This window comes from Herpailurus yagouaroundi, unplaced genomic scaffold, assembly GCF_014898765.1.
Source record: "Herpailurus yagouaroundi ecotype Mexico unplaced genomic scaffold, PumYag 165, whole genome shotgun sequence".
NCBI lineage: Eukaryota > Metazoa > Chordata > Mammalia > Carnivora > Felidae > Herpailurus > Herpailurus yagouaroundi.
The window spans coordinates 22,845,925-22,864,100 of NW_024412406.1; the positions used below are offsets into that span (position 1 = coordinate 22,845,925).

General features: G+C 41.3%; 1 protein-coding gene across 3 annotated transcripts in view; it reads right to left on the minus strand.

The window, feature by feature from the left end:
* Positions 1 to 18,176, minus strand: part of RAB2A (RAB2A, member RAS oncogene family) — an 86,537-nt gene that overhangs the window by 48,356 nt on the left and 20,005 nt on the right. For 2 of the 3 annotated variants that reach the window (XM_040487727.1, XM_040487728.1), the window contains exon 2: positions 5,910 to 5,981. The exons of the other annotated variant lie outside the window; for it this stretch is intronic. In XM_040487727.1, coding sequence (XP_040343661.1) covers positions 5,910 to 5,981 — 72 coding nt within the window. The remainder of the gene's footprint in view (positions 1 to 5,909; positions 5,982 to 18,176) is intronic. 3 annotated transcript variants of the gene reach the window in all.

An 18,176-nucleotide genomic window follows, 5' to 3' on the forward strand; every position in this document is an offset into this window, starting at 1 on the left:
AAAAGAAAAGAAAAGAAAAGAAAAGAAAAGAAAAGAAAAGAAAAGAAAAGAAAAAAGAAAAAAAGAAAAGAATGTGAAGCCTTGCAGGGTAACCACTTGTTGAGCATTCAAAGATCGATGTCTACTAATTGTGGGACTGTGTGCAAAATGTTAAATCTCTTCTGCGTCAGTTTCCTTATCTGTAAAATGATATTAATAAAACCCATCTCATAGGATTTTTTTCAAGATTGAAGGGTTACTACACACAAAACAAGAGCGGGGCTTGGCATACAGTAAGTACTCAGTATGTGTGAGCTGTAATTATTATTCCCTACTCTACACCAGAATTTCTATACCACCACTCACATAACTAATGATGCCAAGCCGTTTGAGAAAGGGCCACTTGTCAGAGCCAAGTGACCATGGGGCTGTCACAGCAGAGAGCAGAGCCACAACAGCAGAACACAGGGACCTGTGCTGTGACCTAGACATTGTGGAGGTTCAAAACAGAGACTTGTGGGAAGAAAGCTTTATGTCCCTAGTTCTAGAAACAAGGGAAAAACTAGATTATTGAAGAGTAACTTCCTTAACTTTCCATGAAAAAATGAATAGCACCTTTAAGGTAAACCACTAGAAGTTTCCAACTGCAGAGAAAAAGATCATCATGCCCTCAACTTGTAAACTATTCCAGAGATTTTGGTCATATATTACACAAACAAAACAAAAAGGTGCAAATATTAGACAAGGAAAAATTTATGACTTACAGATAGGCCAGTCTGGGCCAGTCTACCCAGAGCATGCAAAATAATTAATTTCACAAAAGTAATGGTGAAAAAAAAAAAAAACCTACCCACAATAGTAACAAAATAAACTTACAAAAAAAAGCACAAGGCCTATAAAAAGAAAATTATAAAACTTTACTGAAGAGCATTTAAAAAGTTGGGGGGAAACGGGGCACCTGGGTGGCTTGCCTCAGTCAGTTAAGTGTCCGACTCTTGGTTTTGGTTCAGGTAACAAAACCCACAGTTTCATGGGTTCGAACCCTGAGAGTCGGGCTCTGCACGCCCTGCACACTGGCCATGTGAGCCTGCTTGGGATTCTCTCTCTCCCGCTCTCTCTGCCCTTTCCCCTCTTGTGCTCTGTTTCTTTCAAAATAAACAAACTTAAAAAAAAAAATAAAAACAATGATCAAAAAAACTTCAAAAAGGAAAAATGTCAATCACATATTAATTATACTACAAAGTTACTATAAATATCAGTAGTATATTTTCTCATGAAATAGAGAAAAACAGAAACAAAACAAAAACCCAAAACATAAATGGAATAGATTTGAGAGTCCTCAAACAGACTTGCTTACCTATGGAGACTGAGCATATGACAAAGGTGATGGTTCAAGCAGGAAAGAAAGATGGATTATTTAATTAATGGGTGTGGGCCTACACGTTATATATGGATTAAAGAAAATCATATACGTGGCCATACACCAGACAGGGTATGAATTTACAGTATTAGAAAAGTACTTAAGAGAACAGGAAGTAATTTTTGTACTGGGGAGCCTTCCTTAGTGAGGCCTGGAAGCCAAAAAGAAAACCATCAACAGATTTGACAAAAAAAACCCCACAACAACAAACCAGTAATAGAAGGGGCAAAGATAAAAACAGGTAATTCAAAGAGAAAAGACACAGAAGTGGATCTTAAACATATGAAAAACGCTCAGCCTCACCAAAAATTAGAGAGCAGGAAAGTAAAATAATCACTATTCTCTGCCCATTTCACGAAGAGCAAAAACACGACTAAGCCACAGCGGAGGGAAGGCCCAGGAGAAACGGGCACTTCAGTAGCCACCGGTGGAGGGAATGCACATCAGAACAGCTTTGTGTGTGTGTGTTTGTGAATACATTTAAAACCCTAAAAGGCTACAAACACATCAGTGGTTGCTGGAGGGCCAAAGGAATATTATATAGGGAATTTAACTTTCTCTGGAGTTTTGTACAATGTTTTCATAATAAGCACACCCTGTCAAGGAAATACATTTTACTATTCCAGTAACATAGACTCTGAGATCTAAACTCGATGTTCACAGAGTGCTTTTAAGCTATCTCCCTAGTTCTTGGCAATGTTATCTCAGAAAAGTGAACCCCAATTAAATGAGGGGTATTTGTAACTGATCTGTGGGAAGCCTGACACAAGAAATGATGCTTCAATTCTACAACCTTTACCCCCAAAGGACACTTTCACTCCTCAGTCATTTCTTATAGGACGGCTGCTTTAAGGATGTGGGGGAGTTAGGCAGGAAGGTGGCACAACATATGCCTAGCCTCTCTCTATATCACTGTTTGTTGAACTGTCCATTAATAGATAGTGAAATAAATGTAGTGGGCATCAGTGGGCTATAACTAGAATTATTTCTACACAATATAATTGAACAGCATTAATCAAATGTATGCATCAAGCACTGTAATGTGAAATGTTTTTGAAACTTTCTCCCCAGAGAGATAGTATATTAATTTAGAAAACATTTACAGAGTCTTTTTATGTACCAGGCACTGGAGATACAGCAATGAACAAAACTGATAACAGTGCTATCACGAACTTTACTCTTATCCTGGTGGGAGACAACATTCACTTATAATCACCTGTATAAAAAGTTAAGGAGAAAAATAAATCTAGGCAAGAGGATGGGTTTGGGGGGGGGGGGAGGCTATGTGTGTCCACGTGCACTTGTAAAGGCCTAGGAGGGAAAAAATCAGGAGCTATTTGGAACACGTTAAGTTTGAGATGCCTAATAGACATCTAAGAAAGGAGATGTTGAGTAAGTAGCCGGATATGTACACATGGGGAGAAGAGAGCCTCGCTGGAGTGAGTTCCAAAAAGAAGGAGGGGAAGAGAAAAACCAGAGACAGAAATTACGAACAGTCCTATCTGAGGACTTTTGCCAAAAGGAAACAGAAGGACTGAAAGCTGGAAAAGATAACAGTCATGAAAAATGACAATCAAATGGGGAAAAATGAGTGACATTCGGGAAAAAAAGAACTGCTGAAGCAGTGTTCTTGAGTGGGCCTTGGCTAGCAACTTGGAGTTCATCAACAATAGCGAGGAGAAGGCTGAGTTCATGGGCACAGCGCAGGTAGGTGGGTCTGTGTGGTGATGGAAACCTGTGAAAATGCTCCTGTTCGCCTTTGAAATTTCCTGAAATAGAGACCAAGGCTATCACATGAGAATGAAGACAGGAAAGGTGGTGCCTGATTACAGAGCAAGAAGGTGTAACACAGTGGTACAGGGAAGTGGAGAATGAATGGATTGGAAACAAAGTGTAACTGTCAAGTGGTTAGAAGTTAGTGTCCAAGAAACTAATGAGACTAGTTAGCCGGGCTCTGGGTTTTTCAACCAGCAGGATGGAGTAGATAGTTAGAGTTGACCTATGGGTTAGCCACAAAAGTGTGACGAAGCAAGAGAGGGGGCAGGAGTTGAGTGTGCATGCCGGGGTGATGAAAATGACAATTATAATGGTTAGAATTAAAGCTGGGCAAGGAGGAAAGTAGGACCACAAGAGGGGTGAGAGTACAAAGACAGCAGGACCAACGGATTATAGAACTGATGGGACAAATAAATCATTAGTGTTAGCAACTAGAGGGCATGAGTTGGAAGGATGGGAGGACAACCAACCAGATGCATGACACGGAGATTCTGGAAGTGGTTCCAGGTACCGGTAACGACCAGGTCCTGGGTGTGACTGGGAGTGAGTAGCTGAAGTAGAGAGGAAGCAAGAACGGAGAGGCCAGGATGTGTGTGGGGGTGCACTCGCATGTACGGACAGGTCAACTGGTTTACAAAACTGGTAAAACCACTGCTCCAATGCTTCTCAAGCTTTTCATATGAGTCACTGGGAGATCCTGTTCAAATGCAGAATTTGACTCAGTAGACTCTTTAACAAGCTCCCAGAGAATAAAGATGCTGCTGGTCCAGTATAACAGCACTTAAATACACCCAACGTTCTACTCTGGACCTTCAGTGTAATTATATCCGGGGAGCTATCTGTAAATTGCCTCTTTGATTACTATTGTTAACAATTCTCACTGAGATAGTAGTCAAAGGGTAATGAGGAGTATTTCACGGACTCATCCTTGTCTTTTATTTCCTCTGTTCCATCATTTAATACTTGGTCATGACCTGACCTTAGCGTTCTCACCTTCTTCTATTCATCAGGCAAAGTATGCAGCAGAATCAAGATACTGTCTTACTCACATCTATTGCAGCAAACATTCCAATGTTCCTTGAAAACAAATACATGCTAATGACCAGAAAAATAAACTGTCCGGATGGGTGTGGTAAGGTAGAGCAGTCAAGGTGGAACCAGAAAAACAGAAACCATATTTAAATATTTAAAACAGAGGCAATTTAATGTAGGGAGTTAGTTACAGGAAAGAAAGAAAAAGCTGAGAAGCTCAAAGAAGGGATGGTAAAGAAGCGGAGACACTGGCTGGCACCAGCCGGAAAGTGCTGCCATCTCTAGGCTGGGGGGACACAGAGAGAAACCAGGGTTAGCAGAGCTCAGGAGACAGACCATCAGTGGGCCTGTCACCGCCAGGGGTGGGGCTGGAGTCTTATGAGGACGAGACAGAAAAGAAGTCCCTTGGCTTCCCTTGTGCTTTTAGCTTCCTACCTCCTGGAGGGAAGCCACTGGTACAGCTGCCTGAGTTGCAGTTTTCCAAACAGCTCCCTTTGGTCCAACCCCTTCTCTCTCCACAAGTATAGCCCATGCCGCTTTCTGAAAGTAGGCTCAGGCCCAGCCTCTCCATCAGATGTGCCACAACACCTTAGAAATTTCTATGAAAGCTTCAATGAGAAAAGGAAGACACTTTTGTTTAATTCCCTACGCTAAAAACCACTGTGTGGTTAGTTGTGTCAGGACTGAATCAGGCTTAAGACACCGCTACCGAGGTTCAGACTTACTGGGCAAAGAGCAGATCGTACATAAAACTGAGCTCACCAAAGTTAACCTATGAAATGGGGACCAGCATGAAACAATAGTACCTGTCTCACCCTTCATTACTGTAAATCAATTAAAATGGAATCGGAATATTCTGACAGGATAGCCACCTGGGAATAGATTTCAAGGTATCTACAAAATACATGTGGCTTGATTGAAAACTATTAATTTATCTAATAATTTGATTAACAAACTGTTTGATTTGGTATTTTAAAAATACATAGGACATGAGACTCAACTTGCTTAACAGTGATCTAATGATACCTGTGAAAAATAAGCAGTCACTGGCTGAGAAGATACACCAACCTATTAGTTGTAAAATCTAAGTAGATTCCAGTCTAACAGTTACCGGTAACGGTCTCATTTATTCTTTGCAACTTAGGACACTAAAACTGCCTCCTGGCAGTTTTTCTCGATTAATAATTACTATCTAAGTAAACCGAGAGCGTGTATCATGCTGCCAGGCACTGTTCCAATGTTTCACATTTATTAACTCATTTACTGCCCACAGTAACTTTGTAAGATTGGTACCACTCTTATCCTCATTTTACAGATAAAAGAATCTGAGGAATGGAGTGGTGAGGTGGATTACCCAGCTAGTTAGCGGCACAGCCTTGATTTGAACTCTGGCAAGCTGGTCAGTCTCTGCTCTTACCCCTGTGCTCTCTTGTTTTGCAATCATTTGTTTCATCATTAAATACAATCAAAATCTTAAATATGTCTTCTTGCTGTTTTCTGACCATTTTTATAAAGTTGGATGATATTACTTTCACTATACTTGTATTTTTTTTTAAGTGATGAAACTAACCTCTGTACAGCAACAAATCTAGTGTCACTGATTCTTTCTGACTCATCACTAATAGAATGGATCCTCTCTAGCACATTCCATTTCCACTCCCCCCAAATTTTTAATGTTTCTCATTTCTTGTAGAACACTTACCGATAGTAAGGTCATGCACTGGCTGAAACCTCTTGTCTGTAAACTGTAGCAATAAGCATGATTTACCAACACCTGAAAGTTAAAAAAAAAAAAAAATCATGAGACAAAACTCACAGAAATTAAGAAACACTTTACAAAAGCACACAGAAAAGAGGCAGCCAGGGTTTCTGGTGCTCTGTGAACAATCTATCAGAATTTCTCGGTGTTATAATTTCTTGGGAAATTACGGGATTGATGATTTATTTGACAGAGAGAGAGAGAGAGAAATATCTTAAGCAGGCTCCATGCAGTGTGGAGTCACTGGGATCATGAGTTGAGAAGCTTAACCACGCAGGCCACCCAGGCACCCAGGGATTGATGATTTATGTAGAAGGTGTTAATCCCAAACACCTTCTCATCCACTGTTATTCATTTGATATTCTAATCCGAAAGATAAGTGGCAGGAACTCCTTCCTACAAGACACCTAGCTGGTCCCCCTAGTAGCCTCTTTCTACCACAGTACTCCAGCCATTAAGGGTTCCTGCACTTTGTTTTTCCTGTCACAGTGAAAATATGTAAAAACAAGGTAATCTCTTTTTGTAGTTTATCTTACCTACGAACAAACTAGCAGTTAAGTGCTGGGATCAACTTCGGTCTATTTTCTGGCTAATTCATTTCAGGATCGACTAATCTGAATTGTGTCCCTTCAGGGGCACCTGGGTGGCTCAGTCGGTTGAGCGTCCGACTTTGGCTCTGGTCATGATCTCACAGTTCATGGGTTCGAGCCCCGCATCAGGCTCTGTGCTGACCGCTTGCTCAGAGCCTGGAGCCTGCTTCGGATTCTGTGTCTCCTTCTCTCTCTGCCCCTCCCCGGCTCACGCTTTGTCTCACTGTGTTTCTCAAAAATAAATAAATGTAAAAAAAAAAAAAATTTAAATTGGTCCTTTCCCTCCACTACCAAATTTCACTTCACTAAGGTCATGAATAACTTCCTTGGCCCTAAATTAAAGACAAATTATCTGTATTCATCCTACCTGTCCTATTGAGAACTGGTTTACTGAACACCACACCATTTTCCTACTCATTTTCAGGCCCTTTTCTTCATATATGCCTCCGACTGCTTCCTTGAGAGCACCCTGCACTTGGTTCACCCTTTCACTCAAAAGGCTCTACTGAATGCTAACTGTGCTCTGCACTTGGGACTTGAAGACACAATCCTGTGGAATGCTTCCTTCGAGTACAGGTAGAGAAAATAAACAGAATGAATGCCAAATAATCTATACGCACTGCAATTTAGAATTATAAATATTGCCTTTTGAAAGAAGAGAGTACTGTGAGGAAGAGTAAGAAGATACGTAATCTAGACTGAAGGGCTGGAGAAGGTCTTTCTGGAGAAGTGACACTTGAACCAAGATGTTCAATGTCTTCTAGATTATAAACTCAACGCAAGAAGGATGACGAATATCTTGTTGTCTTATGCCAGAGATAAGGCCATTAAATGATTCTGGTGAACAACTGGCCCTAGTGTCAAATGTCACAAAGATTGTCAAAATGCCCAATAAACAAATCAAAGAAATTTGTGTGTGTGTGTGGTTATGGTTTGGGAAATACTTTATTTGTTCAATGTTTTTGGAATGTTTTAACCAAAATAAACTGGAATTTCAAAACATCTGACCTGAGTTTTCTTCTCTTTTCTTTGATCTATGATTTCTTTTTTTACATTACAAAAGGTGTAAAGCCAAACTCATTTTAGCAGATTTCTAGCTTCTTTGAAAAGCCTTTCAGGTCTGCGACAGAAAGGAAAATTATTATTTTTTAGGTGTCAAAGTACAAAATAAGTGAACATTCGCGATATGAATCTTCAGGGTTATTATTATTATTATTTTTTAAGATTCAGAAAAAAAAATTAAGTACAATCTATACGCCAACATGGGACTCGAACTCATGACCTCAAGATAAAGAGTCACATGCTCTACTGACTGGGCCAGCCAGGCACCCTGAGGGGATTTCTTTGTTTTTTAAAAATATTTTTCAGGGCAGTTATTTCGTTTCACAGCAAAACTGAGCAGAAAGGACAGCCAGTTCCCATATATTCCCTGCCCCACAGGAGCACAGCCTCTTCCACCATCACCATCTGCACCAGAACTGGAACTCTGACTACAATCCCTGAACCCGCAATGACACGTCGTCATCGCTCAAAGTCCATGGTTCACGTTAGGGTTCGCTGTGGCGTTTGCCTATTCTATGGGTTTTGACCAATGTATAATGTGTTCCTCGTTATGGTATCATACGGAAGAGTGTCACTGACCTAAAAATTCCCTATGCTCTCCGTCCCTCTCTCACCCCTAACCCCTGGCAAGTGCTGATCTTTTTACTGTCTCCACAGTTTTGCCTTTTGCAGAATGCCATATAGCTAGAATCAGCCTTTTCAGACTGGCTTCTTTCACTCAGTAATATGCCTTTAATATTCTTGTGTCTTTTCTTCATTTCTGTTTTTTAATAGCCCAAATTTTCCCATACAGAAAAAACACGTAATTAATTAAACATCACAGATTTTATTACTGGGAGACCTCAAGAATCACCTAACAGTCTGGTAAGCATGTAAGTGATACAAGAGCCTGAAAACCGTTTCTTACCGCACAACGGGATGTACTGTTTTAGTACCACCACTTTGACCAGGTGCAACTTATGGATAGAATAAGGCTTGCTCTTTGGTTCTTCGTTTAAAGACTCTGTATTCTTTCCTCAGGTAACCACAGTACTTTTCAAGTTAGAGGGTTTTGGTAATTTGCATACTCTGCAGGACATCCTTTATTTAATATCTGTCCTCTTTATGATATAAAATTGGCAAAAAGCTCCAGCGTTTCTTTCACCAATTCTCCAGAGTCTCTCTTAATCCTTGATATTCAGAAAGTTCTTTAAAAGCATCCTCCCTATCCTTTCAGCTGTTTGTTAGTCTAAATGTCAGATCCCCATTCATCAATGGCAAAAATGTGCTCCGACATTTTTACATACTTGATGAAATTCTATATATTTTGTGCAATCTGTAACTGATTTATCTTTCATTTTCATGGAAAATAATAGTCAAATATGTTGATTTTCCTGGAGGGAGACACTTACAAAAAATAACTGAGGAATAGTTTAAGCGGCCAACGAATATTTTCATGTTATTATAACTGTATTATCAAGAACTTTGAAATATTTAATAATTATGATTCCCAACAACAGTTTAACTTGTACAGAGCCTCCCTCACGCCAGATATCGTTCTAAGCAATTTCCATATGTCAGCTCATTTAATGCTAAGAACAGCATAGCATAGGGGTTAGATTTCTGACTCCAAAGCCACACCACACTCCTTGGGTTCCAATCCCAGCCTTGCTAATCACTATCAACAGAACCTCAAGTGAGTTACCTTCTCAGTGCCTCACTTTCCTAATGCGTAAAAAGGAGGAGAATAATAGTACCTATCTCATATGTTTATTGGAAGTATTAAATGAGTTCATGCATTAAGTGCTTACCACAGTGTCGGGCACATAGTAAAATTCAAAACAGAACTCAACAAATGTTTGTTACCATTACTACTACCACTATCATTTATTACTCTATGTATACTTTAAGCTCCCTAAAAGCACGAAGCACCTTTTATTCATTTTCAGTTTGACCACATGTACTTCCAATGATTTTCCAAAATTCAACCTTGCTAGAAATATTTGGATACGTACTATGTTCTGAGGTTAAGCAACTGGAATGTATCAGTCAACAATAAGATAAAGGCCCTGACCTTCTGGAGAAGAGATCATGAACAGACTTTTTTATTCTTTTAAGTGTGTGTGTGCACATTTGCACGTATGTGTGTATAGTGGGGGAAGAGGGGAGTGTGACGGACGGACAGATGGATGGATGGATGGATGAAGACGTGGTAGTGCGGAGTGTTACTTGGTATGGTACAGAGAAAAAGCAGAGCAGGGGCGGCTGGGCGGCTCAGTCGGTTAAGCCTCCTACTTCAGCTCAGGTCATGATCTCGCGGTTTCTGAGTTCGAGCCCTGCGTCGGGCTCTGTGCTCACAGCCAGGAGCCTAGAGCCTGCTTTGGATTCTGTCTCCTGTCTCTCTGTCTCTCGATAATAAACAAACGTTTTTTTTTTTTTTTAAAAAAGGGGGGGGAGAAAAACAAAGCGACCCCACGCCCCGGCCCCGGAAAAAGAGTGTGGTGTTTAAATGAGGTGGCTGCTCACTGAGAAGGTGAAGTTTAAGGAACAACTTGAGGAGAGGAGGAAGCAGGCAGGTGGATTACTGAGAGAAGAACACTTTAGGCTAAGGAAACGGCCAGAGGAAACGCTGTCCGTGGGATGTGTGGGAGAAACTGCGATGAGGCCAAATATGGCTGCAGCTCAGAAGGCAGGGGAGAGTCCTGTCCCTAAGAGCAGAGGTTGCAGGCATCATAGGGGCCTGGTCACACAGACCCCACAGGACTTTTAACATTTACTTGTGATAAAATGGCCGACTCACTGGAGGGTCTTGAGCAAAGGAGTGACCGAATTGGAAGTAAACTCTAAAATAGTCGTTCTGGCTGCTGCAGTGAGAATAACCTGTGAGCACAAGCAGAAGCAGAGAGACTGGTTAAGGCGGCTTTCCTCAGTCAGGCAAGGAATGGGGTCTTGGACCAGGGCAGCAGCAAGGAGGGGTCTGAAGTGACTGAATTCTATGCCCGGTTTGAAGTAGAGCCAGGACAATCTGCTGGTCGTGTGGATGTGGGTTTTGAGAGGAGAAAAGCATGAAGCACAGCTCCAATGTTTCTGCCTGACCAAATGGGGGAATCCGTGAGATGGGGAAAATTCTCAGGAGAGCAGGAAAGATCATCAATTCCAGTCCAGTTATCTCGAGTTGGGGTGAGCAGAATATAGAATATAGGAGTTTGGTATGTAAGTTTAGACTACCGGGAAGATGTTGAGGTTGGAGATAAAAATTAGAACTGTCAGCATAAGATGGTATTTATTTTTTTATTACTTATTTATTTTTTTAAATGTTTACTTATTATTGAGAGACAGAGAGGCACAGAGTGTGAGCAGGAGAGGGGACAGAGAGAGGGAGAAACACAGAATCCAAAGCAGGCTCCAGGCTCTGAGCTATAATAAGCACAGAACCTGACGCGGGGCTCGAACTCACAAACTGTGAGATCATGACCTGAGCCGAAGTCGGTCGCCCAACCAACTGAAACACCCAGGCGCCCCTTTAAGATGATATTTAAAGCCACAGAAAGAGAGGGACCAGCAAAAAGACACGCCGTTTTATAAAAGCACGTTTGTTTTGTAACAATTAAACAGAAACCAAGCAAACATAAAAGCGGCCCCTCCAAATCCAACTACTACTGGTTTTCATTCTATACCTGGAACCTGAGAGGCCTTCCTGCGTCCTCTTCTCTGCCTCTCCATGCAGACAGACTCCCACGGCTGGTTTCTCGCCACCACAGACGCCTTCTCTGGCCATTCTATGTTAAGTAGCTTCCATTCCCAATCGCTCTCTATCCATTAGAAGTTTCTGATCTTTACCAAAAAATCCCCAAATCCACATTGGGCCTCACCCCCAGAGGTCCTGACTGAGCTGTCAGCATTATGCAGTGGTTACAAGCACTACGTGGGTGGCCTTGGATGAACCTCTAACCTCTGTGGTGTTTTTGCCATGTAGAAGCTTTTGTAGTTTCAGTGTCCTGCTTGTTTACTTTTGCTTTTGTTGCCTTTGCTTTTGGTGTCAGATCCAAAAGTCATCTCCAAGACCAGTGCCAAGGAGCTTATGGCGTATGTTTTCTTCTAGAAGTGTTATGGTTTCAGGACATTCAAGCCCTTAATCCGCTTGAGTTAATTTTTGTGTGTGATGTGAGACAGTGGTCCAGTTTCATGCTTTTGTATGTCACTGTCCAGTTTTCCTAACATCTTTTATTAAAGCGACTGCCCTTTCCCCACTGTATATTCTTGGCTCTTTTGTCATAAATGAGTTGACCATACATGTGTGGTTTATTTCTGGGCTCTCTATTCTGTTCTATGGACCCTCGTGTCTGTTTTTATGCCAAGACTCCACTGTTTTGATTACTACGGCTTTGTAATATAGTTTGAAATCAGACCGCATGATGCCTCCAGCCTTGTTCTTTCTTAAGACTGCTTTCGCTACTCACTCTTTGATTAATACAAATTAGTGTACTTAATGCCACTGTCAGAGTTCCTACCATGAAGTCACCTTAACTTTTTCTTTTACTCTGGGTCCAAGTCACCATCATCAGTAGGACAGTATTGTGGTGAGGACTGAGTACCTAAGTCCCACACGAATGCCAAATAAATACAAGCAATACTCATTAAACTGCATTCCTAAAGCCTCACCCTAGAGATTCTGATTCAGGAATTCTTTGGATGGACCCCAAAGTCAAGTTAATAAGCCCCCTAGCGAGTTTTAGGCCATGTGCCCTCCACAAAAAACAATGGCCCTAGTGCCAGGTGTTCTACTGAGATTTATTTTCTTAGTCGTCAATTGACCTCACCAATTTCAAGATAATTTTAAAAAATTGATAATGGCTCTGTTTTTAAAATCATAAGGCACACAGTTTATTTTAAAATAAAAATTACGGGCGCCTGGGTGGCGCAGTCGGTTAAGCGTCCGACTTCAGCCAGGTCACGATCTCGCGGTCCGTGAGTTCGAGCCCCGCGTCGGGCTCTGGGCTGATGGCTCAGAGCCTGGAGCCTGTTTCCGATTCTGTGTCTCCCTCTCTCTCTGCCCCTCCCCTGTTCATGCTCTGTCCCTCTCTGTCCCCCAAAAAATAAATAAACGTTGAAAAAAAAATTTTTTTTAAATAAAATAAAAATTAAAAAATTTAAGGGGCGCCTGGGTGGCTCAGTCAGTTGAGTGTCTGACTTCGGCTCAGGTCATGATCTCAGAGTTTGTGAGTTCGAGCCCCACATCAGGCTCACTGCTGTCAGTGAGAATTCAGATCCTCTGTCCCTTTCTCTCTTTGCTCCTCCCCTGCTGGTGCACACTCACTCTCTCTCTCTCGCTCTCTCTCAAAAATAAACATTTAAATTTTTTTTAACTTAAAATTAAAAAAAGTAAAACTTGAAAAGTACCAGAACCAATTTCTAACCACTTTTGTCCAACTATCATTCTGAAATCATGGCTGCCTATTTATATCTATTACACTTGTAGATGTAACAAAATTTAACAAAAGTTCCATGAATGAAGGACCTATCTCATGACTAAAAGTAACTCACTGAAGAACTATGTATTTTATTTTTCTGATTTTGAGTCTTCTCTTTTTTCCTTTTTGATGAGTCTGGCTAAAGGTTTATCAATTTTGTTGATGTTTTTAAAATTTATTCATTTATTTTGAGAGAGAGAGAGAGAGAGAGAGAGAGAGAGAGAGAAAGAATGCAAGTGGGGAAGGGCAGAGAGAGAGGGACAGGGAATCCCAAGCCAGGCTTCGAGCTGACAGCAAGGAGCCTGATGCAGGGCTCAAACCCATGAACCATGAGATCATGACCTGAACTGAAATCAAGTGTTTGAACGCTTAATTGACGGAGCCCCACAGGCGAACCCCAATTTTGTTGACCTTTTCAAACAACCAGCTTCTACTTTCACTGATCTTTTTTCTTTTAGAGAACTGTATGTTTTAAAGTCATACCAAAAAACTGACAGACCTCCGACACAGATCATTCAGAGATGTGGTGAACTGGCTGAAATATTCGTAGCTTCTTTTGCAAACAGAAAGTTGTATTCTTCTCTGCACAACATTCCAAAAAAACAATAAAGTCTGTCTTTTTAAACAGAAAACTAATAAACTCAGCATGGTATATTAGAAAGAACACAAGCTCTCCAGTTGAAACACCAGTGTTCAAATCATCTATATCATTTTATAACCTGTGACCTTGGACAAATTAGATAGAGAAACTGAGCTCCATTTCCACATCTGTAAAATGGGAAAAAGAAAATAAAAATATAGTATTCCTACTTCAAAAGCATACCATAAAGCTTACATGTGGAAACTTCAAATTTTGCAAATTCACAAGTTAATAAAAATGTTAAGTTGAGAATTCTTTCAGATGAGTATGGCTGAGGAGCGAATCTCCAACCAAATCTACCTGATCTTGAGTTCAAAATTTTAAAAACATATTTTCTACAATTAAGTGAAGAAAACATCCATATTCTACAACTTTCTTTCAAGTAAAATGAATTCAGAGTCACTCTTATGCTACTGGTTTTCCACACACTGTCCCCGCCTCACAACTAAGACAGCAATCCTCTCGACCACTTCCATTAGGTACTGATCTGGCCCCTTATTGTAACAGGCTGAAGAGTGGCCCCCAAAGAGAGATGTCCAAGGGCTAACCCCTAAAACCTGTGAATGTGACCTTGTTTAGGAAAAGGATCTCTGCGGATGTAATCGGGGATTCTGAGATCATTTCAGCCTGGGTTTTGGCTGGGGCCTGAACCCAGTGACAAGTGTGTTTACAAGAGAAAGGCAGGGGGAGGCAAACATACACACAGGTGACAGGCTATGTGAAGACGGGGACAGGGACCGGAGCTGCGCTATCACAAGCCAAAGGACACCCGGAGCCACCGGGAGCTACAGGAGACACGGGAGAAGTTTCCCTGGAGCCTTCAGAGGGACACCAGCCCTGAAGATACCTGGACTCTGCACTTCCGGCCCCCAGAACTGTAAGCGAGTTTTGTTGTTTGAGGTCGGAAGGCAAGTTCAGGGGCATTAGTTACAGCAGCCCTAGGAAAGCAACCCTCTTCTCCAGAGTCATCGTTCTTTCCTCTCCTCCTCTTGGGACTTTTGTGTTGTTAGTCTTCCAGGTGTGTTGACTCCACCTGTAATAATGTCTACCGTAATCAGTAAAGTGCCTCAAACACCAGAAATCGTAAGAGCAGTTAAGGGAAGAGGAAACAGGGTCTACAGAGCACTTATGTCACAAATCTATCAGTGAAGGCTAGGAGGAAAGGTGAGAGATGGCCACTCAAAAAATATTTACGGAGTACTTATATTCCAGGCACTGGTAAAAATAAATGAATAAAAATAGAGAAACTAGACAAAGTTTCCAAGAGGATGCAGCTTTCAAAACACAGGATATCTTTTCCCTGAAAATGGGAGGTACAGAAACAAGTAGGCTGATGACAAGGCTGAAAGAGTTGCTGAAGAATCAATCAAGTGAAAAGGAAATAGGAAGTTGTGGGGATACAGCCCTCTTTCCCCTGAAGCAAATCATCTGCCACTACTTCTGTACCTCTGGTTTACAATATTAAAGTACTTCGAGTACTTTAAACACTTCTGGGATGAGACCAAAACAATGAGTATGAGTAGAGCAGATCATGTCAGTATTTCTCACACATCCGGCCATCTGCACATATTTATTTAGCATACTTTAAGTGTTCTTTCCCCAAATACTCAGTGACTTTTTTCCATTTAGGTAATCGTTACTATCTTTACAACTTAATTCAAGTGCCTTAACCCCTAGGGAGCTTCCGTAATACTGAATAACTTCCTTTCACAAAGTGAGTTAGGTATTCTTCGGATTTTAAAGTATGGAGACTTTCTGGCCGTGTGTGGTTTCAGAAGAAAAAACTAGATGCTCCGTTGTAAACGCTGGAAAAGAAGAACACTAATGGCCTTCTGTGATGATCTCACTCACCTTGGGCATGGCATGGACTCTACGAAACCACGTCTGGACTTGAGCTCAAGACCAAGAGGTGAAGAAGTCAGGCCTCACGGAGGGCAAAACTCATTTTAAAAAACAGGCTTAGGAAGAGCACCAACCCTACTCCTTACTCAGCTACTCTTTGCTGAGGACCCACGACGGACACCTAACAGTGAGTGGAGAAGCCTTAACTTGATAGGTTACCCCTTACTCTGCATTCTTTATGAAACCTCTTTGCTTTGACCTCTCCCATTGTATTGATTTTTTTCTCCCCCTTAGTTTTCACCTAATGTCCTTTTCTGACTCAGGATCTCATCAAGGACACCATGTTAACATTTGGCGATGATGTTTCCTTAGGCTCTTCTTGGCTATGACGGTTTCTCAGACTTTCCTGTTTTTTGACCCTGACAATTTTTAGCAGGACTGGTTAGGGTGCCGTAGAATGTCCCTCAAATGGAATCTGTCTGACTTTTCCCCACATGACTGACTCAAGTTACTGATGTTTGGGAGGAAGACCACAGAGATAAGAGTAGTTTCTCACCTCTACAAAGGTACCTACTATCATAACAAGGGTACATACCATCAACATGACTGATTATTCCTGATCACCTGCCTGAGGTAGTCTGACAGGTTTCTCCACTGTGAAGTAACTCTGTTTCCTTCTCTTTCCATACTATACTCTTTGGAAGGACATCACTACGCTTAGACCACCCCTTGGGGAGTGGATCTTACCAAAACTGTAACTACTGATCTGTTTCTCTTTGTATGTTGTCATCTTTCACCACCACGTCTCACTGCTCCTAGCCAATCTTCTGCCCTTTCATAATGCTTTAACATTACCATTGTATTTATTACCTTTATATTCAAAAATAAATTTAAAAAGAGCCTGTATTTGACGTACTCTTCTGAAATAGAAAAGTACCTGAAAATTACCTTCATCTTTAATTTTTGCTTCTTCAAGTTTATTTATTTTTGAGAGAGACAGCGACAGTGCGAGTGGGGGAAGGGCAGAGAAAGAGGGAGAGATAATCCCAAGCAGGCTCTGCACCGCTAATGCAGAGCCCGATGTGGGGCTCGAGCTCACAAAACCGTGAGATCATGACCTGAGCCAAAACCAAGAAACAGACAGATGCTTAACCAACTGAGCCAACCAGGCACCCCTTTAATTTTTCACTCCATGCAACATTCTTTCCTAAATCCTGTTAATTACTACTCTCATCAGTAACTACTTCATTTTCACTATCACTGCCTTAGATAAGGCCTTCATTACCCCCTACCTGGACCACCATAATAATCATCTAACTATACTCCAGCTTCCTGATCTGTCCTATGTATGACTGCACCAGGGATGAATGAGAAAAGAAGGAAGGGATTACATTCAACATCCAGTATGTCTCTGCCACTGTACTACAATATGAATATATACACGTGTGTGTATTTAGTATCTTTAACTAAATTTTTTTGTTTATTTACTTTTGAGAGAGAGACAGAGACACAGACAGAGTGTGGGTGGGGGAGGACAGAGAGAGAGGGAAACACAGAATCTGAAGCAGGCTCCAGGCTCTGAGCTGTCAACACAGAGCCCGATGTGTGGCTCAAACCCACAGACCATGAGATCATTACCTGAGCCAAAGTGGGACATCTAACCGACTGAGCCGGCCAGGCGCCCCTTTAGTTTCTAATGTAATCATAATTCTAGTCTGGTATTCTTTTCTTTTAAAAACTTCCACCTATTCTACTGTCTACAGAATAAAGTTCAAACTCAACCATACTCTATCATGATTTAGGTCCAACATGTGTAATGGATTTATCTTTCCGAAAATCTTATTTCCAGTAACTATCTGACACGGGACTATACTACAGTTAAACTGGATAGTTCAGGGGCACCTGGGTAGCTCAATCGGTTAAACATCTGACTTTGGCTCAGGTCATGATCTCATGGTTCAGGAGTTCAAGCCCCCCCCACATGGGGCTCTGTGCTGTCAGCTTGGAGCCTGCTTCAGACCCTGTATCTCCCTCTCTCTCTGCCCCTCCCCTGATCGCACTATGTCTCTCTCTCTCAAAAATAAATACACATTAAAAAATAAAAAATAATAAACTGGATGGTTTATACTGAAGAACATATAAGGCATGGCACTTAACACATGTATAATAAATGACCACTAACTTGGTTTTTTCCTATTTGTACATTCTGATTATTTCCATTTCTACTTGTCTAAATAAACCCTACCCATTTTTCAAGAACCAGCTTGAACACTATCCTTTTTTTTTCTTTTCTTTCAATGCTCAATTTTTTTTCCTGAAATGCCATCTTACTCTGAGGTTTCCAAGAAGAACCGGCATTCTGGATTCTGGAACTTCTTTATGATAATTCCAAGCTTTTCCCAGTACCTCCGTCAGAGCCCTTGTCACATTCTATCAGCACTGCTAGACTATAGACTCCTTAAGGGCCAGGACACACCTAATTCACTTTTAAATCCTTCACAGTAGAATCTGGTCCTGTGCTTTACATTTGGAAACTTTTACTATAAAAGCCTTTTGCATTTCAAAGTACACTGCCAGTTTAAGAGAGAACAAACGTACCGGACTAGATCTGGATCCTGTGCAGGAC